General features: G+C 43.5%; 1 protein-coding gene across 1 annotated transcript in view; it reads right to left on the bottom strand.

Annotated features, from left to right (window-relative positions):
* Window positions 1–26,873, bottom strand: part of LOC124788448 (solute carrier family 22 member 7-like) — a 128,734-nt gene that overhangs the window by 79,751 nt on the left and 22,110 nt on the right. The window contains exons 2-3 of the mRNA XM_047255720.1: window positions 15,404–15,634; window positions 2,587–2,744 (exon numbers count right to left, since the gene is read on the bottom strand). Coding sequence (XP_047111676.1) covers window positions 2,587–2,744; window positions 15,404–15,634 — 389 coding nt within the window. The remainder of the gene's footprint in view (window positions 1–2,586; window positions 2,745–15,403; window positions 15,635–26,873) is intronic.

The raw sequence follows: 26,873 nt of genomic DNA, 5'->3' as shown, positions 1-26,873 counted from the left end.
AAGTAAAGATAGAAGAATGAAATTAATAATGAACAATAATCCACTCGTTTAGAGATAGATCAAACATGGAGCAGAAATATCAGAGATCTGTAAAATACTCATAAAAACGAACGTAAGATGCGAGAGTGAAGAAAACCACTCACACCGAACGGTATCTGAAAGGTACCAGCTATCATCACCCAAAGCAGAAACGCTTTATACTGAGTACAATGGTACATTGTGCGGAGCTCGTTTCAAGAGCTGGTAACCAGTGAAAGGAGCTCAACCAAGTACGCAATATATTGAAGGAGAACGGCTGCAGTAACAGATTCGGAAAACCATCTTTCTGGAGGAACATTAGCAAGAAGACACCTGTAGAGCAGTGAAAAATCTTTGTTTTTTGCCGTTCTGTGGCTCAGTAACCGGAAATAGTAACCGGTTCCTAAAGGCGCATAAAATCGTTTCGGTCTTCATGGCTCCCGCAAAAATTCGATAGCTCTTGAGGCCTGTGAAAGATGATGAAAGCCTCCAGACGCACAACGCGTATATACAATGCCGTCTAGTTGTGGGCACATTACGTCGGATACACTATGCGTACCATTAAACAGCGCCTTGTGGAACACGAGAGGTGTTACCGCCTGCGGTATCCCGAGAAATCACCGACAGCAGAAAATGGAAAACGTATACCGAATTGCATTCGACGAGACATCTGTTATTAAACGGACAAATAGGTTCTGGAGTAGCGTCATAAAAGATTGACAACACCCTTAATAAAGACCACTCTGCAGCTGAACACAGCTTGGAACCCGGCTACTGCAAGGTTCAAGCGGGCTACCAACGATGAAATTACCGTATACGGCGCCGCGGTGAGTAGCAGTGTCTTCGCAGAAGGTAGCTTGGCCACATAAGGGCAGCACCAACGTGCACTCGACAGTCAGTGCCTCGCCAACTACACTCATGCTCATAAAATAAGGATAAATGCAGAATGCGGTGCCACACAACGTGGCACTAGACAAAAATGGCGCTAATAACATAGGCACATATGGAACACACACGACACAGATCTGTAAGTCCACGGTATTGGTGATAAGTTGAGAAAACCGCTCCGAAACACATGTGCTACAAAACGCCACTGTTTCCTGCGCATGTACCCCCACATCAATATGGGATATGATCACCATGCACAGGTACACAGGTCGTACAACGGGTTGATATACTCTGGATCAGGTAGTCGAAGAACTGCTTGGGTATAGCCTCCCATTCTTGCACCAGTGCCTGTCGGAACTCCTGCAGAGTCCTAGGGGTTGGAAGACGTGTAGCGATAGGCCGACCAAGAGGGGGTTTAGGTCTGGAGAACAGGCAGGCCCCTCCATTCGCCTGATATCTTCTGTTCCGAAATACTCCTGCACGATGGCAGCTCGGTGACGCCGTGCGTTATCATCCATCAGGAGGTAGGTGGGCCCCACTGCACGCACCACTGAAAAGGCGGACATACTGGTGCAAAATGACGTCCGAATACACCTGACCTCTTACAGTTCCTCTGTCAAAGACATGCAGTGGTATGTGCATCAATCATAACCCCATCACACACCATCAAACCACGACCTCCATATAGGTCCGTTTCAAGGACATTAAGGGGTTGGTATCTGGTTCCTGGTTCTCGCAAGATGAAAACCCGGCGAGAATCACTGTTCAGACTATACCTGGACGTCCGTGAACATAACCTGGGACCACTGTTCCAGTGACCAAGTACTGTGTTCTTGACACCAGGATTTAGGGGCTCTCGTGTGACCAGGGATCAGTGGAATGCACCGCGCAGGTCTCCGGACGAATAAACCATGTCTGTTCAGTCGTCTGTAGACTGTGTGTCTGGAGACAACTGTTCCAGTGGCTGCGGTAAGGTCCCGAGCAAGGCTACCTGCAGTACTCCGTGGCCGTCTGCGGGCACTGAAGGTCTTCTTGAGGTGTTGTACACTGTGGACATCCCGTACTGCAGCGCCGGGACACGTTGACGTTGCCCGTCTTCTGGAATCGTTGCCATAATCTTTAGATCACACTTTGTGGCTCACAGACTCACAGAGCGCCCGTGCTACGACCGGCTGTGTTTGACCAGCCTCCAATCGCCATAGTATTCTACCCCTCATAACGTCATCAATATGTGTTCTTCGAGCCATTTTCAACACACCATTAGCACGTCTGAACACGTCTGCACAATTACTAGCTGCACCGTACTCTGACATGCACCAACACACCTCTGCGTATGTGGACTACTGCCAGTGGCACCGAGCGACGACCGCAGGTCAAATGCACCCGCATGGCCATACCCCGAGGTCATTTAAACCCGCAAACCGCCCACCAGAGCATTGTTTCACCATGTATCAGCATTATCCTTAATTTATATGAGTAGTTCTCGGCTGGAAGCTCCTGGACATCTAACCACGTGACCCGGATGGAAGCTCGAGAAAAGTTATCAAGGAAGAAAAGAGTGAAGAAACATGAGAAGCCCTCTGTGAGAGTAGTTTCCCGTTCTTTCCATGAAAAATACTTTTTTAAGGTTTTCTAAACGTCGCTCTGGCATTGCTGCAACACATTGTCCCCCCTACTCACCTACAGATACCGCCGACTCCAGCATGGCGCCTCCGGCGGCCACCACCAGCGACTCCGCCACGACGAACAGCAGTATCAGTGACGGAGTGAACAGCATCGCCACCCTGCTGACGACGTGCATCACCACGCAGGCCAACTGCAGCGGTCGACGTCCGTACCTGCAACCAGCGTATACCCGCTTGCTTCAATAAATATTGCAGTTCCCAGATTTGTTTCTGTAAAATTTGTCAAGACACAAAGGAACTGAAGACATTAGCGGCCATCCTCGCCGTAGTTATACAGGATGTTACAAAAAGGTGCGGCCAAACTTTCAGGAAACATTCCTCACACACAAATAAAGAAAAGATGTTATGTGGACAAGTGTCTGGAAACGCTTAATTTCCACGTTAGAGCTCATTTTAGTTTCGTCAGTATGTACTGTACTTCCTCGATTCACCGCCAGTTGGCCCAATTGAAGGAAGGTAATGTTGACTTTAGTGTCTGTGTTGACATGCGACTCATTGCTCTACAGTACTAGCATCAAGCACATCAGTACATAGCATCAACAGGTTATTGTTTATCACGAACGTGGTTTTGCAGTCAGTGCAATGTTTACAAATGCAGAGTTGGCAGATGCTCATTTGATGTATGGATTACCACGACGCAATAGCCGTGCCGCGGTACGTTTGTATCGAGACAGATTTCCAGAACGAAAGTGTCCCGACAGCAAGACGTTCGAAGCAATTGATCGGCGTCTTAGGGAGCACGGAACATTCCGGCCTATGACTCGCGACTGGGGAAGACCTAGAACGACGAGGACACCTGCAATGGACGAGGCAATTCTTCGTGCAGTTGACGATAACCCTAATGTCTGCGTCAGAGAAGTTGCTGCTCTACAAGGTAACGTTGACTACGTAACTATATGGAGAATGCTACGAGAGAACCAGTTGTTTCCGTACCATATACAGCGTGTGCAGGGACTATCAGCAGCTGATTGGCCTCCACGGGTACACTTTTGCGAATGGTTCATCCAACAATGTGTCAATGCTCATTTCAGTGCAAATGTTCTCTTTACGGATGAGACTTCATTCCAACGTGCTCAAATTGTAAATTTTCACAATCATCATGTGTGGGCTGACGAGAATCCGCACGCAATTGAGCAATCACGTCATCAACACAGATTTTCTGTGAACGTTTGGGCAGGCATTGTTGGTGATGTCTTGACTGGGCCCCATGTTCTTCCACCTACGCTCGATGGACACGTTATCATGAATTCGTACTGGATACTGTACCTGTGCTGCTAGAACATGTGCCTTTACAAGTAAGACACATGTGGTTCATGCACGATGGAGCTCCTGCACATTTCAGTCAAAGTGTTCGTACGCTTCTCAACAACAGATTCGGTGACCGATGGATCGGTAGAAACGGATCAATTCCATGGCCTCCACGCTCTCCTGACCTCAACCCTCTTGACTTTCATTTATGGGGGCATTTGAAAGCTCTTGTCTGCGGAACCGCGGTACAAAATGTAGAGACTCTTCGTGCTCGTATTGTGGACGGCTGTGGTACAATACGCCATTCTCCAGGGTTGCATCAGCGCATCAGGGATTCCATGCGACGGAGGGTGAATGCATGTATCCTCTATAACGGAGGACATTTTGAACATTTCCTGTAACAAAGTGTTTGAAGTCACGCTGGTACGTTCTGTTGCTGTGTGTTTCCATTCCATGATTAATGTGATTTGAAGAGAAGTAATAAAATGAGCTCTAACATGGAAAGTAAGCATTTCCGGTCACATGTCCACATAACATATTTTCTTTCTTTGTGTGTGAGGAATGTTCCCTGAAAGTTTTGCTGTACCTTTTTGTAACACCCTGTGTATATGGTGTCTCGTCCTTCGGTTATTTTGATCCATGCATCCATTATGAATCAAGACACAAAGGAACTAAAGACATTAACTGTCAGGAAGAATTCATTTAAATCAATGGGGAAAGTTGAAAATTTGTGCCTGACCAGGATTCGAACCTCTGTTTCCTTCTTCATTTTTTTTGTTATTAAACGCGAAGGCTAATATCAAAAGTTTTGGACTCAGTGGGGTGAGAACCAGCAACACACTACTCGCTGCTACCTTACAATTCTTGGACAATATTAATTTTTTTTTCTTTTCTTGCTTGTAACGGCAAGATAGAACGGACCCAGGGACAACTTCAGGCTGGGTGGGGACAACGTGTGCAAGGGTCGCACGTCGTGGCCTGGCCACGATGCCTCCCCCCCCCCTCCCCGCCCCGACTGTCACTGCGCTCTATTATCACATAGTAATGGTATTTTTTAATTTATCTTTTATTTTTATTTATTTCAGACCTTACAACTTGCCACTCTAATAAAATAGGAACATGGTGGGACAACATCCTACATGGCTTCCACCACTTATAAAGAAAAAAATATTCACTTTTAGTCGTACCCTGCAACAACTTATTTTTCCATTTCTTAAACAAAAAGTCTAACAGAGCCACAAAAATGAAATAAACTGTAAAAAGATACACCTGAAAAAGGCCGGTAATGAAAATACCACGATGACTGGTTAACTCACCACTTTCTTTTTTTTTTTGTCAATTTTACCAAGAATAAGGCAACAGGAATGAAACATTCCAACAGAAAAGGGTTTCTACACATCATCCAGCTCCATGACGACTAAAGAAGAGACACAGCATATTCGCAAAAAGTGAACGATGGTGTGGCAACCTATCCAATGGGCAGAAACCATATACTGGAAAAGGCACAAGGGTGCTTGTCATACCCGCTCCGCAGCACGTAATGTACATAATGCCCGACATACCACATAACTGTATTGTTCTCTTTTCTGGCGACAAGGCTAAATCGGGAGAATATCAATGGAGATTGTCGCTTCCGTCCTTCTAGCAAGAAATGCCAATTGTCGGCGAAGCCAGCTCCAATGTCTGTGCCCGCAGGGTACCAACCGGTGATATAAATGTATCTTTTTCATGGCAACGACTGCCTCAGTCTGTCTCACCAAGGCCAATGAGATAAAGTCGTACGCTGATGGAGAGAAGGATATGAACGACTTGGTACCACGAGAACGCCACCTCCATAGGAAACAAGAGGAGGCTGACACTGGATCAAACAACCTTCCATTCTGTCTCTAATGATGGGGACTCCGCAGAGAAAGCGTGATCTGGAAATGTCCAGCGACATATTAGCATTTTTACAGAGAGATGAGACTGGGAAAGAATATCAACCCTCGAGTAACAGACATCAAGAAAAAGTTCACGAATATGACTTAATTTATTATCTATCCTACCAACATCTATAGGCGAGCTACAAGTCACTGGGGGACGCAAAGGCACGTTGAAATAATGTGTCGAAGAAATAAATCAGGAGCCTCGTCCCGAACATCAGGGAGGCCCAAACGTCCCTCTCGCTGGGGTCGCGCCATAGCCGGATAGCGCACTCGAAAAATACACTCCTGGAAATTGAAATAAGAACACCGTGAATTCATTGTCCCAGGAAGGGGAAACTTTATTGACACATTCCTGGGGTCAGATACATCACATGATCACACTGACAGAACCACAGGCACATAGACACAGGCAACAGAGCATGCACAATGTCGGCACTAGTACAGTGTATATCCACCTTTCGCAGCAATGCAGGCTGCTATTCTCCCATGGAGACGATCGTAGAGATGCTGGATGTAGTCCTGTGGAACGGCTTGCCATGCCATTTCCACCTGGCGCCTCAGTTGGACCAGCGTTCGTGCTGGACGTGCAGACCGCGTGAGACGACGCTTCATCCAGTCCCAAACATGCTCAATGGGGGACAGATCCGGAGATCTTGCTGGCCAGGGTAGTTGACTTACACCTTCTAGAGCACGTTGGGTGGCACGGGATACATGCGGACGTGCATTGTCCTGTTGGAAGAGCAAGTTCCCTTGCCGGTCTAGGAATGGTAGAACGATGGGTTCGATGACGGTTTGGATGTACCGTACACTATTCAGTGTCCCCTCGACGATGACCAGTGGTGTACGGCCAGTGTGGGAGATCACTCCCCACACCATGATGCCGGGTGTTGGCCCTGTGTGCCTCGGTCGTATGCAGTCCTGATTGTGGCGCTCACCTGCACGGCGCCAAACACGCATACGACCATCATTGGCACCAAGCCAGAAGCGACTCTCATCGCTGAAGACGACACGTCTCCATTCGTCCCTCCATTCACGCCTGTCGCGACACCACTGCAGGCGGGCTGCACGATGTTGGGGCGTGAGCGGAAGACGGCCTAACGGTGTGCGGGACCGTAGCCCAGCTTCATGGAGACGGTTGCGAATGGTCCTCGCCGATACCCCAGGAGCAACAGTGTCCCTAATTTGCTGGGAAGTGGCGGTGCAGTCCCATACGGCACTGCGTAGGATCCTACGGTCTTGGCGTGCATCCGTGCGTCGCTGCGGTCCGGTCCCAGGTCGACGGGCATGTGCACCTTCCGCCGACCACTGGCGACAACATCGATGTACTGTGGAGACCTCACGCCCCACGTGTTGAGCAATTCGGCGGTACGTCCACCCGGCCTCCCGCATGCCCACTACACGCCCTCGCTCAAAGTCCGTCAACTGCACATACGGTTCACGTCCACGCTGTCGCGGCATGCTACCAGTGTTAAAGACTGCGATGGAGCTCCGTATGCCACGGCAAACTGGCTGACACTGACGGCGGCGGTGCACAAATGCTGTGCAGCTAGCGCCATTCGACGGCCAACACCGCGGTTCCTGGTGTGTCCGCTGTGCCGTGCGTGTGATCATTGCTTGTACAGCCCTCTCGCAGTGTCCGGAGCAAGTATGGTGGGTCTGACACACCGGTGTCAATGTGTTCTTTTTTCCATTTCCAGGAGTGTAGAATTTCGCCAGATAAACTTGCTCGATAATCGTTGTAACTTTCGGGACATCATCGCAGGAAAGGCAAAAATTTGGGCAACAAAATAGGCTTCCTCAACACACAAGTTTGCAAGGGCTGAAAGTTATGAAGCAACGAGAGAGAGCGACGCACGTGTTCAAGGATCGCTCGTTGAATTCTGTCCGCGACGGATGTCCAATTTAACGCACCAATCTTCATCGGACAACAATCGATAACAATACCAAACGATCGATGGCGGGCGACCGCTGCAGCCCATGGAATTTCAACCGCGTCAGATCCCCGCACATTGAATAATCAGTGTCTCCGGTCGTTAACCTGTGCTTTCATAAGACGACAAAATGCATCCTACAGTCCTTGAGCATCGGTATGTCGTCATGAGAAGGAAGAAGCACCATAAAGCCAACGGCGCACGCGCGAACGATAAACCTTTCGCCCAATAACGACCCGCCACCCAATCTAGCAGCTACGGACCGCAAAATGGGTTCCAGAAGCAGCGTGAATAAAGACACAGATAGCGGACTACCCTGTGCAACACCTCTACACACTTCTATGAGGGGAGTGAGACCACCACTCACGTCAATAGAGGCTTGAATATCAGTAACTAGAGACATGAACATCCTTCGTTCAGCATCATTAAAATCAACAGCTGTCAACACTCGCAACAGAAAATCTTGACTAACTCGGTCACACGTATGATTAATATGAATGGAAAATAGACCTCCAGATAAAGGGACAGAGGAAGCTGAGATGAGGTTACGACATTCAGGAACGGGAGTCAGGAGAGTACGACCAGGAAGACATCGTTGATAACATTCGACCACGTCAGCAAGCAAAGCCGACAAACGGCTATTTATTGCCAGTGCTACGATTTTATAATAAAAATTGAGTAGCTTTATCGGTCGGACCTGGTAATTAAAACAATTCTTCCGACCTTAAAGGAGAGTGGGATGTGTACCCCTTGCAACGTCTCGAGCACTGTCGTAAAGATCGCGAAGGACAGTATAATAAAATTCCCGAGTCTTCCTCATTTCATCCGCTTTACCGTTGCTAAAACCCAAGAGTGCAGTGCAAAGCCGAGGTATGGCAGTGGCAGCCCACCATTCCATAATCGAGGGATAACACACTCGGAAATGGCTTGCTCGCCCCGCACACGGCAGCGATGACGTCATCCAGAGAGGGGAGCGTCAGAGATAACATATCTTTCTTCCAAATATGGCGAGAAAGATGTACGCACTGCATGACGTCGTTAAGAGTAATTGGAACAACACAGTGAAGTGGGCAGGAATTGTTTCAACTGACAAAAGCTGAATACGTAGTGAATCAGACAAATGAAAGTGGCCCAGTCGACTGGTAGAAGTAGCTGTGAAGTAGGTAAACCACACTAAAGTCGGATATCTTCAGATCCATGTTTCTCGTAGACTCAACGAATTTTTACCTTGTTCACAAACTACAGCACCTTCTAGAATTTTCACACCAATTAGGGTCATATAAGTGAGGCCTTTCCCGAATGTACTTCCGACCAAAAAGTGGTTCTCGAGTCCAAAGTTTTTCTTAATCATGCCTTTTGCGTTCTTGTAGAGATATTTTCACAGCCACTTACATTCCAATGACAAATATTTGTTTACATCTAAACGAGAAGTGAAATATCAATTTCCATAAATTTAGCGCAATGATTTTTTTAATGTAACGAAATTTTTAAAAATTTTCATCCCCTGTTTCACCCCCTTAGGTTCGGAATACCGAAAAATCCATTTTTAAACGACCTCTACAATATAAGACCCACGCCTTTTCCAAATCTCATGTTTATATCCTTAGCGGTTTGGACTGGGCAATGATAAGTCAGTCAGTGAGTCAGGACATTGCCTGTTATATACAGAGATTGGGAGTCTGCTCCATAGGACGTAAGACGCAGCTGAAATCTCCGCACATCAAAATATTTCGCGATTTTGATGAAGTAGATAGTGGCATGTTCCTTATGAAAACGCGAGCGGTCACATGTACGACCAGATCCAGATGGAACATAACGAAAACTTAAAGGTAGATCATAAAAACGACAACTTACATTCATGGCATGCGCTGCACATTTTAAGTAATGACTAATGCAATATGGTGGCTTAAATCATTCTAATCGTGTGAGCATTCATGTTATTTTGTACTTATTTGTAAAGAACTGTTAACATTACCTGTATACTACACATAATTATTTGTATCTTTCGACAGTATATATAAAGATGGACCAAGACTGAAACCAGTAGATACTTGGGTTTAAAATAAAAGCACCTGCTGGTTCAAACATGCATCTTATGCATTACTTAAGATCTGTTGACAGTCACCTTCCAAAAATGTTTAAAACAATGCCATACCATGCGAACGAGGTGATTTTTCGATTCTAACGATGCAAATTAATGAAGTGCACAAAGGTGATTTCGTTTATCAAGAAGTCTCTGTCAGCTAAGATAATCCCAACATTCGCTTAAGTCAACACAAAAGTGAGTGGTGCTGTTTCGAGGAAAATGAAGAGCCTTAGTGAACACAAATGGCTTCAGAAAGAATTAAAATAGAAGCCCAAATGTCAGGCAGCATTACGCAAACAGACATATTTAACCTATATGAAATAATCCCACTCCTTTAATTTTAATTTTCTTAATACTATTGTGAGTGTTATAGATAACTTTATTGACAGTGAATTACAAATTTTATTAGAGTAGCACAGTAAGAAAATAGAAAAGTTAAAGAAAGATCAACATTTACTGCAGGAGAGTAACACCACACCATCTTTCCAATATTTTGATAAAATGGTAAAAATCATTGACATGGTTCTTGAACCACATGAAATCAGTAGTTTCAGCAAAGGTCTGAACTTCGGTGTCAGCTATAGACTACATGACAAAGGTGTTAAGTGTTTTGTTCTCACACAAAAATATAGATCAGTTAACAGGTTCAGCTGCATACAAAAACTCAATGACAAAGTAGTATAGGTTTTTGATAAATATTTGTGTAATAATAGAAGAGGGGAGGAAGAAGAAAATAATAGAGATGTAGAATAAAGACAGACCACTAAAAATAAATTAAGTTAAAATGAAGCACTTACATTGAAAGCTGATAAGGGAAATTCGGTTCTCATAATGTATATCAGTGATTCTATTGACAAAATAAAACAATTTGTTGTTGACAGTGGGATCAGTAGAACTAAGATGGACCCTACTCCAAGAATTCAAGAGAAAGTTATGATATTTATTAAAAATTGTAATTTTATGCTTCAAACTGGGAAAAAAGTCACTCTAGTCATTAATCCTAATGCCTCTAAATTACAAACACAACCTGAGATCCACAAGGAAAACATTCCTATATGCCCAATTCTAAACTATAGTTTTACAAATAAATTCATAAAACTTTGCCAGGGTTCCTTTTGAGCCAAAAATTAAATTCAATTTTAATTGATAAATATGTCTTCTCCAAAAAATACATACTAAAAACATTTCTGATCTCCTAGCATCAGTTAAAGAATTACAGATACTTAATGATATACTCCTTTTTTCATTAGATGTTACTAACTTATATATCAACGTCCCAGTTGGTGAAACCATTGAACTGATCAGAAAGAATTTAATTACACACCGATGTTTACCTATTCCAGTAATTGTAGAGGTAATAGATGGGCTAAAACATGTCTTGTCACACAGTGGCTTTATTTTAAAAGGGGGTAGGACGTCAAATGGGCAACTTGGAGCAGGAGAGACACCACAGGAAGTTTTAAGTTCCACAGTCTATAGTTTTACAAATAAATTCATAAAACTTTTCCAGCATGACCAGGAAGGACTCAAGATTCACACTCAAGGCGGTGGAAGTTCAAAAAAATAAATAAAAAAATAAATAAATTTTAAATTTTTTTACATGTGAAATTACATCATTTTTTCACTTACTATTGGCTACATTTGGTAGTACAGGGACACTTTTCTTCATAAGTAAGAGAGATTCTTAAATGAATTTATTTAATGTATGAAAAAATTAATGACCTGTTGCATTTTAAACCTCATGTTTAGAAGAAACTCAAATTGCATAATTAATTATCTCAGTTTTTACCACAGTTTTTAATAGATTTGGAAAATTCTGGAGTTTCATACACCTTAAGTATGGTTTGTATGCTGTGCAAATTCTTCGAAGAATGTCTCTTACTTGTGAAGAAAAGTGTACCTATAGCAACAAATGCATCCAATAGTAAGCCCCAAGGGATAGCAATGGGATGTTGCATAGCTGAAACGTTAGCCAATATCCTCATGGATCATATTGAGAACAAGATCCTAAACAACAAATCAGATCACACAGTCAGCTTTATTATTTATAAAAGATATATACATGACACCATTATACTAGTCGATGGTAATGACAAAGTAATCAACAAAATCTACAATCTGCTTAGTAATACCCATCCAAATTTAAAATTCACTATAGAAAAAGATAATAAAATTAATTTTCTGGACATAGAGATTTCAAAAGCAGGTAGCAAACTAGCCCTTAACATATACAGTAAGCGAACTACCACAGATATTATTATTCATGAAACATCCTGCCACCCCACATGATATAGCCATCATGCATACTTCCATAGCATGATTGACAGATTGCTAAGAACCCCCACATCTGCTATAAACTCTAACAATGAAATGAAATACACTGAAATCGGTAGCTGTAAGTAATGGATACCAAGAATGGCTAGTTGATAATATCTTACAGACAAAGAAAGAGATAAAACATATATAGCGAATCAAAAAATTACCCTAACTAAAGACAAAAGCATTAAGAAACCAGATAGATAAGTTTTCCATATGTAGCTAGTATCTTGGACAAAATAAGTAATGTATTTAGGAAATGTAATGTAATATTGGCTTGTAGAATTCATAATAACATTTCAATAACGCTGCAAAAGAATTTAGTTGCGTAAAGGGGAATATATGGGAGGCCAGATGTCCACAGAATTAACTGTCAACAATACGAAAACTTTTACATAGGCTAAACTGGGAGGAAACTAAAGACAGCATTTCTTGAATACACACACCAATCAAACACTTCAGCTCAGGGCTTCCATCTTAAATCTTATAATCACACAATAGGCACCATTGACGAGAATATGTAAATACTACATCAAGCAAAAACGGAATTAAGTATGAACTTTCTGGAGGAAATTGAAATCTTTTGTAACCTTGTAAAAAATCCAAATGATGTTCTCAATGAATAAAAAGATTTGAAAAATAAGGATTTCTTTGAGAATTTACCTGAGGTCTTTCACTTACCTGATTCTAATCCCTAACCTGTCATTTTCAAATATACCTCTACTCCTCCCTCTTACACACCCTCTCCTTAGACTTGTCTTCATGATAGACGTTATAACTTCGTTTTGTGATGTGAAAAGATTGCCTGACATACATATGACAAGTTGCACATAGCATTTCAGTGTCAACTCCTGATGTTAATGACACTTTTATTGCATACAGTTTTTTACAACCCTGTCAGGATGCTTCACTATGCAATTGCAGTACAAATAAACTATATTATCTTCTGTTATCCACATCCTGTGTATTACCATTGTTCATTATAAACATTTATAAGATGTTTGTAACTTTTCTCCTGTTGTTTTACACTGAATATGGTAAACACTCAGTAATTCTATCTTTAACTTTTATTATATTTGACATGGACTTCTGGTGAATAAGTTTTCCACACCTAAAGTACGTTTGTACTCCAAAGATGTAGTTCTCATTTTAATGAATAACAGGTCACATATTTCTTTTTACTTATAACTGTGTTGTCAAATGCTTTTATGTACATAATTCATCTGCAGCTCTATATCTACATTCCATCTAATGAGGTTGAGTGTGTACATAGGCAAGTATGCATTTTGTTTAGCAATCACTTAAATTGATAATGTAAAGAATTTTTTCTATCTGCTTCTCAAAATGTACACCCAATGGTCGAGCCCCTAATGCCTTTAGCTTAACGTTTACATTGTTTAAAGAATGTTACTCATCACTACCACTACTATATACATGTGTTGTCAATACTCCCTCAATCCAAATTTGAGTGCATGGTTGGTTACATTGTTCTTATTTATTCCCTCCCCTTATTTTCGATACTAGCACTACTGACATACTAAGCTTCCAGCTAAGCACTGTAATAAAACTTCATTAACATATGAAGGTTTCCTTTAAATATAGTCGATATGTGACAGTAATTGTTTCACTATGATAACTTGGATATATATGATCACTGAGTGACGTTTCAAACCATTTAAGAACACCGTATTTTAGTTTGTTTTAATGTTATAGATGCAATTTCCATTACTTTTATGATATTATTGACGTTTGTTTATATACTCATGCATTTCATTAGGTATATGCAATGAATATGATACTGTGTAACATTAGGGTTATATAATTTTTCCACCTTGTACTCTAACATTTACATTATCTTATGCCTGGAGATAGAAACTTAGTTTTCTGTTTACACATGAAACTATACCAAATATGTTCACTAAAGATAGTCTAGTCCTGTATATTGCCAAGTAACATGTCATCAAGATATTTTTTAATCCTATATAACAAAAAATTTCTTTTAAAGATCTTTGACAAACTTCTCATCATTTTTATAAAGTATAACTTACAGTCTTGATCTTCTCCTCTACTACTCTGTATACATTTAGTATTTGTGTGTTTGCTTCTAAAGTCCTGTGTCACAAACTTACATTCATGGCATGCACTACACATTTTTAGTAATGACTAATGCAATATGGTGGCTTAAACCATTTTATCCCACTCAGTATTCATGTTGTTTTGCACTTCTTTGTAAAGAACTGTTAACATTTTCTGAATACTACATACATTTATTTGTATCTTTTTTAGTATCCATGAATATGGTCCAAGACTGAAACCGGAAGATATTTGGGTTTAACATAAAAGCTCCTGATGGTTCAATTATGTATTTTATACAAAATTTTGTAAGTTGAACGATCCACACAACAGTTGCTGAATCAACAATATTTTTGTTGTTTGCTACTTAACACTAAAATTCCATCATCTGGTGTACAATAAAAAAAACACTTAACTGACTGAGGTCGTCACCAATTCCAGTGTTGTCATCGATGAAAAGTTCTGCAACTTAATTGAAAATAGGTGACCAAGGATCCACTGAACAGTTCCCATGCTGTGTGACCGAAATTTTCGTTCCATGACAACGCTGGAGGAGGGGGGATATTACCTCAATCGGTAAAATGTTCTTCTTATTTATTTTAATCCAGATGACGGAATTTTAGTATCCAGAAATCGGTCGTGTAGGCAATAAAAACCTTTTTCGTTTCAGCAGCTGTTGTGCGGTTCCTGAAATTTACAAAATACAATTGTGGCTGCTCCACAAGAATTCGAAGAAAAAGTATAGTCAGAGAGTTAAATTTCAGCACTGGCAAGGAAGAAATACAGCGACAGCCGGGGGCCCTGTTCTCGCCATGCACGCACTCATAAAATAGTTGCGAGACACCTGGGGGAATTTTTCAGATAAGAACTGCTTGAGCCTAACCTCACGGAATCCTCCTCTGCAGGAAGTCATTTTCCTTCAAGTAAAGGTTCCTCCCTAAATGTAAACTGCATTTCATGGACGTACTGTGCATTATTCCTACAGCCACATGGTTGCATAAAGAGCTGGAGGTCACTTCTGCTGGTTGTTTGTGAGCTTTCAACTCAGCGTGTGCCAGCTCTCCAAGTGGCTCACTGCTCCCCTCAGTCATATGTAGCGCTCTGGTGTACGGGCGATTGCAGTGCCACTACTCATTCTTGTACTCACAAACAGGGATTGTTCATATCCTTCAACACCAAATGGTAATAGAAAACACAAAGGTAATAAGAATAGAAGGATTTTTTTTTAATTACATGTCACCCATGTAGCCGAACAGCAGTCCCAGGGCTGCTCCAATGTTCTGTGCATAGAACATGACGTCACTGACAATGTGCATGTCGTCGCAGACCCAGTTCATCTCTGACGGCACCGTCTGAGGGTACCACGTGTCGTCATACTCCCAGCCGTGCTGGCAGGGCACCTCGGAAGCACCGTCCAGGGCACTTCCGTTGTACATCAGGCACTTGCTGAATGTTCCTCCTTCCCTGTGTAACATACGTAGAATCTCATTATAAGTGCATTTTACAACATAATCTGAAAACTATAGCACTGGATACAACTAGAAATCTAGGACAAAATCCAGAAACCGTTTGAGAAATTTAGTTTGCACACTGTTGTATTGCCTGACAAAAAACTAGAATCAGTCACAGGACACCAGAGATAATTATCATTTACTGATGCTCGATCTCTCTCCTGTGTTTTGTGAGTTGCAGTGGATTCACTCTACAGCTGTTTTTTACTGACAGGACTAGAGCAAGGCTTCCCAACCCCTTCCCTTAGGGGTCCGCTGGCTCTTTCTATGGGGTCCGCGGCTACCTTTCACCAAATCGTGTAAAATAATGAGTAAAATTACTGAATAAGAATGTGAAAATCAAATTTAACACTTTTTTTTCGTGTGATCGCCAAGCAGCCTTTGCGGTTCCTAAGTGAGAACGTATACACAGTTTAGTGCCGGAGAATGCGGCTTCTCTGAATCGACTGTTTCGCAACAATACGGGGGTCGTTTGTGTCCTGGCTCACGGCGCTAGATGCGCTGAAACCTTTTACGCACGCGCGGAGCGAGCTTTGTCGACCAATCACAGCGCTCGCTGGCACGTATGCGGTCCCAGGCATCATTAAATGTTAAACTTGCTTTGTCAGTGCACTACCTATTTCATAAGTCGATTTTTGACCAGTTTATTACTTCTAACATGGATCGGTGGCTGAAGTCAGGATCACTGAAGAAATGTGCAGTTTCTCCATCGCCTTCACAACAAGGGAAGTTTCCAGTTGAAATGAATGAAGAGGGAGGACGACCAAAGGAAGACTTTACATACATTTGAACATTTTTCTTCGGATTCCATGAACCCCCCCCCCCCCCCCCCCCCCCCCCACACACACACACGGCTGTTATGAAACATGCATGCTCCTTACACATCAGTAGCGAAATGTTAGAAGTGAACAGACCATGAGCGAACAGTTTGGACGTGAAGTTGATTGCTCTTGGAGGAAGACAGCTCCATCGTTTGAAATTTCAATTACCAAGTAATTTTAATCAGGCTATAGTGTTTTGAACAAAGTGAGTAAATCCGCTAGTAAGTGTCTGGATACAATGGGAATTCAAATTGGATCGTTAATTTCAAGTTGTTTTCATTCATCTATAAACCAAAGACTATTGATAGTTCGAGGGGGGAGGGGGTTCATTGGGAACATAACACTTGCATTAAGAAGCTTTCAGTTCCCATGGGTTTCGCTCTGAAATTTAAAGTTACTGTGCTCCTGACTGACTAGGGGTCTCATGTATTTTCGACTGAAGAAGGGGTGCGCCAGCTGAAAAGGTTGGGAAGCCCTGGACGGGAGTGTAAGGAATCTATTCTGGAAGACACCACTCAGTCTTACTATGTGGACTAAACAGTGAAAGACTTTATGCGAAAAAGGACAGTTACGAATTAAACTACTTGTACGTTAAATTTGCCTAATTTTCTGACAAAGTGAAGCACCAAGCATGTTGATGAGGTACTCCCATGGCCAACGAGATACCCATATCTCTGCCTGACAGAACACACGTTGGGCAAGCTCGGATGTCAACTCTATCCTCGTGCCAGAATCCAGGAGATAAACGGTTCAAATGGCTCTGAGCGCTATGGGACTTAACTTCTGAGGTCATCAGTCCCCTAGAACGTAGAACTAGTTAAACCCTAACTAACCTAAGGACATCACATACATCCATGCCCGAGGCAGGCCAGGAGATAGAAGACGAGTTTCAACACATGTAGGTGAGCTTGCCTCGGATACAACAGCAATAGATCCAATGCATGCATCCAGGACTGAGTGCGCGCAACGCCATACTGATAAATGGGAAGACTTCCAGGATTTTTGAAAATTTGACTCGGTTTTTTAGTCACTGCTGTAAGTTCACAAAGCCCTCAACTCATGAATTTTCAACTCGTTTCCTCCTTCCTTTTCGGTGCTTCACTTCTTTTGTGAGGCACTGAGTGAGAAATGAAGTGGTCTGTGATGAAAAATAAATATTTTTCTACAGGATTAAAACATAATTGAAATGGTGTAAATCCACCTTGTTTCATCCATGAATCTATTGCTGCTGTAATATGTTGTTATTTACTTTGCACAAATATGGTCTTAATGTACAAGTTCCTAGAACTGTAAGCGAATGATAATGTGAATGAGCTGTGGCGCAGCTCTCGGGCGCAAGACGCTATCGATTACTCCTCTGGTTGAGGTTGGCACTATGTGCGATCGCGAGCGCCTCCTGTCGGAGCGGGTCCTAACGAGGGAGTGAGTGCGAGTACGGGAGTGTGGGGCGGACAGCAGGGGAGAACGGACATTGCGGCCGCACTCTGAGGCCACAAGAGAAGGGTTGTGCACGGCCGAGAAGGGAGCGTTGAGCAAGGCGGCAGTCAGCATCGCTTTCCGGAGGACAGAGAGTTGCGGCAGTCCAGCGAGCAGACACCAGCTCCGGGAGCAGTGCTCCGGTTTGTGGACGTGACGTGGGTCGTATTTTGGCGCAGAATAGTCTGCTTGGTACGCATCTGCTGCTCCCTTTATGCCCACATGTGTTGTTTTGTCCGTACGTGCATTGAAAAGGTTACGCTCCGGCTGGAACAGTGGCTTGTGCTTTACGTTCATGCACCCAGACTCATTTGTTTTGCTGCAGGCAGCTGTAATTTCAGAGATTTTTTTCGTCGCGATTGCCTTAGCCCGGTGGTGCCCGGTATCCGAGAACAAGACAGCTAACGTGTGACCTGTTGTTTTGGGCTTTGGAGTCGTGTTTGGGAAACCTAGTTATCACGCACACAAATGTGTTGCTGCCGAGTGAGATTAGTCCTAATCTTGTGGAACTGAGCTTTCAGTGACTGGCTCGTCTGCAAGTTAATTAATTTAACCTTTGTGGTGTGTTGTTTTTTTGCTTTCAATGGTGAATTTCTTGTCATTCTTTTGTGTATGTTTCGCCGTTAATGATAACTGTGAGTAAGATAGCAGAGTCTTGAAGGGCTTGCGTATCCTGACTGTAATTTGGCAACTGTTTAATTTGATTTCTTGTTTATCGGTCTGGTGAAAACTTATGCCAAGTTTAATAATTTCCGCCTGTGGTCCGGAAGTTGGTTTGAAGGTAAATCCGTTGGTAAGTCTTTACTGGACCTAACTGTTAACTGATCTTGCGTTGAACTAATGCCATTATTAAATCGTTTCCTGTATGCTATAAATTGTATTACCATAGACAAGGAGACAGGGCACATCCTGTGGTCGAGGGGTAGGCACGGTTGCTGCTTTGCGCGTGGCGTCTTGTCGCTCGCTATCATTTCCCGCGTTAGTACGGGCAGCGTGGGACTTATTCGCTCGCGGTTGAATGGCCGCTAGTCAGCTGTGCCTGCTCCCACTTCAGGGTGTGCCGTGTTTCGTAAGGCGTACGCCGACTTTCAGTCACTGTTACTCCTGTGTTGCTGTCGGTCGCTTACCGAAACGTTAGGCTGTTTTAGCACGGTGGCCACTGGGCCGTGACGATCTCGGCTGATGACCAGCGTTGGGGCGATCGTCCGCTCTGAGGGGCTTCGGTCGCTTGGACTTGGCAGTTACCTTCTGGTTAAACAGATCAAACTTGTTTGTTTGCTGTAAATTCCTAAGTAGTTTGTAAGAAAAGTTGTAACTCAGCTTTTCATGATTTCACAGAATTCAAGCATTTTGGTAAGGCATTTTCCTATCTATGTTTTATTTAAATGAGAATTCTTTATTGGGATTATTCACCTGTTGAAACTTAACATAAAATTTGTAACTTAGCTTTCATGATTTTACTTAATTTAAGCATTCTTGTAAAGCAGTCCTTTATCTACGTTTCATTGATTGGGAATTCTTTATTGGGGTTAATCACTGGTTGAAGGTTAACATATGTTTGTAACCAAGTTTATGTCCTTGCTTAATTGAGCTTTGTTAAGAGCCTTTATTGCTAGAAGATCATTAAAGCTTGGGTGCTTGTAATTGTGAATACTGTTGTCTATGTTGTGGGCTACCTTTCCACTTCCACAGCCAAGCTGTCCTATCTACCAGTACAGTGAAGACTGTAAGGGAATGACAATGTGTCAAATGTGCAAATGTGGTAGTCGTTACTCAAAGGCGGGGAGTAATGTTGTTCGGTAATTTGCCTTCAAAACAATTACAGGTATACAAATTCATTGCCTTTCAAGTCACCACAACTCTCTTCTGAACCAGAAATTACTGTATTTTCAAAAATAGGAAATTAAACATACAGAAATATGTGGGGTTTTTAACGATACGTCAGTGAGATCCAGTGAATACCATTACCATTTTGGTTCATGTGGTGGAGCGGAGCCTGTGATCTGGGGCAAAAGGTTGGAATCAAACAACAAGAGGAGTGCACAAAGGACGTGGAGGCGAGAATCAAATTGGAACAATAATAGGTCTGTTACATTTACTGATTTGTTTCCAACTGAAGGCATTCCTCTCATTGATAATTCATACTGTTCTTTGACCAATAGGAGACATATTTCAATTGACTGAAAACCAGTGCATGGCCAACGGCCTTGCCGCAATGGTAATACCGTTTCCCGTCAGATCACTGAAGATAAGCACTGCCTAATGCTGTTGGCACGGGGGTGCACGCAGCCCTTGTGAGGCAAATTGAGGTGCTACTTGGTTGAGAAGTAGCGGCTCTGGTCTCGTAAACTAGCAAAACGGCCGGGAAAGCAGATATCACCAAAACCTTTTCTCATTGTTTAGCAGGGGTCAACTCAAAACAAATAGCGCTCATCGCGCCTTTCATGCCAGCGTCGACAAGAAGTGTCGTTTTTTGTTTCCCATTACAAACAAAATGATACTTAAAGCGTAATTTCAAGTACCCATTCTATAGAGCTGATCCAGGTTAGTGTGAGGGTAATTACCCCTGAGGGGTAAGTGAAATTTTCTAAACTGAAACTAAATCATTTTCAAAAGATTTTGAAGTTTGTGGTAAGGTCTTAAACAACCAAACTGCTGAGGTCATCGGTCCCTAGGCTTACGCACTACTTAATCTAACTTAGACTAACTTACACGCACACATCCATGCCCTAGGGAGGACTCGAAACATCGACGGGGGCAGCCGCGCAGACCGTCACAAGGCGCCTCAGAATGCGCGGCTACCTCGCGTGAACATTTGCAAAATATTATTACTATTATCACAATTTTGAAAGAATGTAATACTGATTATATAAATTATCAATAATTATTGTTTCTCAATTAGCAGCATTAATACGGTGGATGGTACAGGTTCCTCACATAGCCCAATACACACATACGTTGCGCTCTATCCCGTACATCGCTGATGATAAAAGCGAGACATACATGTAACAAATGCTAATTATCTCAAGAAAACCTCTTCTCCAAGCTATAGACAGAACCTGTAGTAGTTCGGAAACTGCACCATTACTCTCTTCCAAAGAGATAAAGGAAATAATTGACAGGATGTAACAGCAGTAATTCCACAATCGCTGCTATAGTGCTGTTATTATTGTTATTATGATTATTGGTATTACAACTACGCTACTGGCCATTAAAATTGCCACACCAAGAAGAAATGCAGATGATAAACGTATATTCATTGGACAAATGTATTAAACTAGAACTGACATGTGATGACATTTTCATGCAATTTGGGCGAATAGATCCTGAGAAATCAGTACCCAGAACAACCACCTCTGGCCGTAATAAAGGCCTTGATACGCCTGGGCATTGAGTCAAACAGAGCTTGGATGGCGTGTACAGGTACAGCTGCCCATGCAGCTTCAACAAGATAACACAGTTCATCAAGAGTACTGACTGGCGTATTGTGACGAGCCAGTTGCTCGGCCATCATTGACCACACGTTTTCAATTGGTGATAGGTCTGGAGAATGTGCTTGCCAGGGCAGAAGTCGAACATTTTCTGTATACAGCAAGGCCTGTACGGGACCTGCTACATGCGGCCGTGCATTATCCTGCTGAAGTGTAGGATTTCGCAGGGATCGAATGAAGGGTAGAGCTACAGGTCGTAACACTTCTGAAATGTAACGTAACCCTTCAAAGTGCCGTCAATGCAAACAAGAGGTGTCCGAGACGAGTAACGAATGGCACCCCCTATCACGCCGCGTGATGCGCCAGTATGGCGATGACGAATACACGCTTCCAAAGTGCGTTCACCGCGATGTCGCCAAACACGGATGCGACCATCATGCTCCTGTAAACAGAACCTGGATTCATCCGATAAAATGACGTTTTGCCATTCGTGCACCCAGGTTCGTTGTTGAGTACACCATCGCAGGCGCTCCTGTCTGTGATGCAGCGTCAAGGGTAACCGCAGCCATGGTCTCCGAGCTGATAGTCCATTCTGCTGCAAACGTCGTCGAACTGTTCGTGCAGATGGTTGTTGTCTTGCAAACGTCCCTATCTGTTGACTCAGGATCGAGACGTGGCTGCACGATCCGTTACAGCCATGCGAATAAGATGCCTGCCATCTCGACTGCTAGTGATACGAGGCCGTTGGGATCCAGCACGGCGTTCCGTATTACCCTCCTGAACCCACCGATTCCATATTCTGCTAACAGTCATTGGATCTCGACCAACGCGAGCAACAATGTCGTAATACGATAAACCGCAATCGCGATAGGCTACAATCCGACCTTTATCAAAGCCGGAAACATGATGGTACGCATTTCTCCTCCTTACACGAGGCATCACAACAACGTTTCACTAGGCAATGCCGGTCAACTCATGTCAGCACGTTGTAAGTGTCGCCACCGGCGCTAACCTTGTGTGAATGCTCTGAAAAGCTAATCATTTGCATATCACAGCATCTTCTTCCTGTCGGTTAAATTTCGCGTCTGTAGCACGTCATCTTCGTAGTGTAGGAATTTTAAGGGCTAGCGCATTACTGTTAGTGTCTGAAGTCCGACACAAATCATTAACAGTCTGAAGTCTTCCAATTTCCGACCATTCAGAAGTAGGAGGGCAGCTATCAATCGAGCAGTAACAACAGTGCACACATTTTAACTTGGTTGATTTTAAATGGATCTGCAGTGTGCACGTCAAGCGATTGTACAATGGACAGTAATAATGCCAGGGAATTGTGCTTTGTTCAAGTGTCTGCCCTCACTGCAGATAGTTAGCTTTCTTATCTGAGAAGGAGTTGTGGGTAACACTTGCCATGCACCACGAAGTCCTTCGTCATTCATTCTAACACCTTCCCTTCCCTCCCTAGTCCCGCCCCTCCCCCCCCCCCCCCCACTCTCTCTCACACACACACACACACACAAAAACCAAGTATCATTCATCTTTCGTTAATTTAAAAATAAATGTGTTCGAAGAAATGTCTTTCATTCTACAGTTTAGTTTGGTGCTAAAGATGGTAATGTGGAGGAGGGTGGCGGTAACAAGCGGCAGGGCAGGGCAGGGGGTGGGAGGGGGTGAGGGCGGGGGTGCTAGGTATTGTCTGACTGCACTTAGGGGAAGTGGTCTAGAAAAGGTTAGGAACCACTGGTCTAGTGCTATATTTTTATTGATATGTATTATCCAGGTTAGTAAAACACAAACAATAACCGGTACTACGGCACCGAATGAGCACCACTACATGACTGGCAGGAGCGGTCTGCACCCGCCAGGCCAATCGTATCACTGCCCGAGTAATGGTTATTGTTCGAGTTTTGCTGACCCTTTTAACTACACATACATAAAACAAATATTGAACCAGGCGAATCTGAGACCGCCTTATCGAATGAGCACGCAAAATTACGCTAATAAATCATTTTAAATCTAAAGGGGAAACAAAACGGTACTTTCCGTCGAGACTGGGCATCGCATGAAAGACTTGATGAGGAGTACTGACTCCAGCTACGCATTGCAGAAACGGCAGTGCAATTGTCTGACGAAACACCAGAGAAAATGTGCCTGTCAGCTGTTAGGAGAGACACATTGTATACACTAGGTGATCAAAAGTATCCGGACACCTGGCTGAATATGACTTACAAGTTCGCGGCGCCCTCCATCGGTAATTCTGGAATTCAGTAGGGTGTTGACCCACCCTTAGCCTTGATGACAGCTTCCACTCTCGCAGGCATACGTTCAGCCAGGGGTTGGAAGGTATCTTGGCGAATGGCAGGCCTTTCTTTACGGAGTGCTGCACTGAGGAGAGGTATCGACGTCGGTCGGTGAGGCCTGGCACCAAGTCGGCGTTCCAAAACATCCGAAAGGTGTTCTATAGGATTCAGGTCAGCCCTCTCTGCAGGCCAGTCCATTAAAGGGTTGTTATTGTGTAACAACTCCGCCCCAGGCCGTGCATTATGAGCAGGTGCTAGATATTGTTGAAAGATGCAATCGCCATCCCCGAATTGCTCTGCCACTGTGGGAAGCGAGAAGGTGCTTAAAACATCAATGTAGGCCTGTGCTGTGATACTGTCACGCAAAACAAGAGGGGGTGCAATCCCCCTCCATGAGAAACACGACCACACCATAACACGACCGCCTCAGAATTTTACTGTTGCCACTACACACGCTGGCAGATGACGTTCACGGGGCATACGGCATACCCGCACCCTGCCATTGGATCGCCACATTGTGTACCGTGATTCGTCACTCCACACAACGTTTTTCCACTGTTCAGTAGTCCAATGTTTACGCTCCTTACACCACACCTGGTGTCGATGGTCATTTACCGGCGTGGTGTGTGGCCTATGAGCAACCACTCGACCATGAAATGCAGGTTTTCTCACCTCCTGCATAACTATCATAGTGCGTGCAGTGGATCCTGATGCAGTTTGGAATTCCTGTGTGACGGTCTGCATAGATGTCTGCCTACTACACATTATGATCCTCTTCAACTGTCGGCAGTCTCTGTCAGTCAACAGACGAGGTTGGCCTGTACGCTTTGGTGCTGCACGTGTCCCTTCACGTATCCACTTCACTATCACATCGGAAACAGTGGACCTAGGCATGTTTAGGAGCGTGGAAATCTCGCGTACAGACGTAGGACGCAGGTGAAACTCAATCACCTGAGTGCGTTCGAATTCCGTGAATTCTTCGGAGCGCCCCATTCTGCTCTCACCATGTCTAATGACTACTGAGGTCGCTGATATGGAGTACCTGGCAGTAGGTGGCAGCACAATGGACCTATTATGAAAAACGTACGCTTTTGGAGTTGTCTGGATACTTTTGATCATATAGTGTACATACCATTGTAAGACTTTATGTTTCTGATTCTGTCATCTCTGCAAAAATTCTCTTTCCATTGTGATTTGTATAGATATTTGTTAATGTCTGTGAGAGTGCGCTTTGCACTGGGAATTTGGCAATTTGCGGCACCCCTAGTCCCAGTCTCGCGCAGCCAGCCAAATAAGCACTGCTCCTGAAGTAGTGCCTCAAAAGGAGGCACTGCTGGATCCAGTCAGAATTTACACGGAGACAAACGAGCCAGTTCTTCGCAGAGCCAAGTGCAAGATACTTGAGAAGCTGAAGTACTACCTGAGTGAATTTCATGATGATAGTTGCAACCTGATGGTTTTTAGATTGACACAGTGCACTGTGTTTTGTGCGAGTGGTGCCTTGGGTGTATCTGCCAGCAACAACATTCTACGTGGTAGCTGATGTAACATGCAGCGTGCAGGTGTGCACAGTGAGTGAGAGAAGTTCAGCTTCTTGAACTACAGGTGTAAGGTGTCAGGTAAATCCAACACCTTCCATGAAACCCTGACACAATAAGCAAATCCAGCAGTATGTCGCATACCTCCGAATAAATCGTGTCATTAAATTAACCAAAGTAATACTATTAACGAGTGAGCAAATGGAATGCCACAGACTGACACAAGAATGCCTAAATGCATGTCATACCCTACCACCGTAAAACAGATGCAGTTCCGAGGGGAGAAACGAGAGCAGAAGCCGAGAGCAGAACCGTGTTAAGCTAGAAGGCCCTACGATAAGGGACAGATACCCACGTCGCCAGCCAACCGCCAGGACCACCCCCCAGCCCATGTTAAAAGATAACACTAAAAGGGCCACACCAGCTACAAGTTTTAGCACGAGACTTTGTTGCGTCTCTGTTACGTTGCAAACGTTAAAAACATTGCCCCACCACGAGAAGTATAAAGTTTCTCATTGGATAGATAGAATTTTTGTAGGCGGGGCTTAAGGTTAACATTGAGACCCTGATTTGTCAGTTGAAAACACAGCCAGATAGCTTTTTTTAAACCAACTTCGGTAAATTGTAGTAAGGAGAAGTTAGAGAAGAGTTGCTTCCGAGACGGCGAGGTGAGTGGAGCTGTGCTGCCCGCCGACCCCTGACGAACACCGACAAGGTAATGAACGCATGCGATGCCGCATTTTTGAGCGCATAAGGCTTCACTCAGAACTGCAGAAGTCTCATCTGTTACATCTCCTTTTTGCGTAATACTAGTGTCGATCATCAATTAAAGGCCATGGTGTTCACATTTGCCACTTGAAGTAAAAATCTGAAACGCGATGATTTTTCTGTTATCTAGTTATTGAGAAGCCACATCAGCCACTGTAATTTACGACAAGTTAGGTAAGTAATTAAAAAGATAATTGAGGGTCACTGTAGACCATTTTGATAGTTTTCTCTTTTGTGAAACTTAATTTAAACCTAGATTATAGATGTGATATAGCATAGGTCATCCTTCGATCCATTGTAGAACTTGGAAACCCATTCAGGGAATATTCGTTCACATTTTTATTGAACGCAGTTGGTTTTTATCATCCTGTATTAAAACATTTCCTTTTATCAATAGTGCAATTTATAAACAATGTTTTGTGAGTAGAATAAAATTTCCAATGGTAAACTTAGTGATTTTTCAACGTTATTTTACCAGCTAAATAAAAACAGGAAAGCCTTGAACCCCTTCCACTAAATTTAGTTAGTATTAAGATTATTTTACAGGGAGTGCAGTGGAGCTGACGCTGAAATCATTAAGTATTTGGCTATATCATCGCTAGTCTCACTGAACTCTTCTGAACTCTACATGTCATGTGTGGTCTGGCGTCTCCTTATCAGTAACAGGTCCCAGGTTCAAACTAGTCAATTCCCTAAAAAACACGCTCAGAGCGTCGTCGTGGTAGGGGGACACGACTTAGAACAAACAGACGCCACGCAGAATGTTAGACAGGATGTGAACGTAACTAATTTTTTTGGTCGAGAATGCTTTTGTTTAAACGACACAGCGAGCTTAAATCAGTTGTTGACATAATTATACAA

This window comes from Schistocerca piceifrons, chromosome 3, assembly GCF_021461385.2.
Source record: "Schistocerca piceifrons isolate TAMUIC-IGC-003096 chromosome 3, iqSchPice1.1, whole genome shotgun sequence".
In the NCBI taxonomy this organism is placed as follows: Eukaryota; Metazoa; Arthropoda; class Insecta; order Orthoptera; family Acrididae; genus Schistocerca; species Schistocerca piceifrons.
This window is presented reverse-complemented; position numbering and strand designations above follow the sequence as displayed.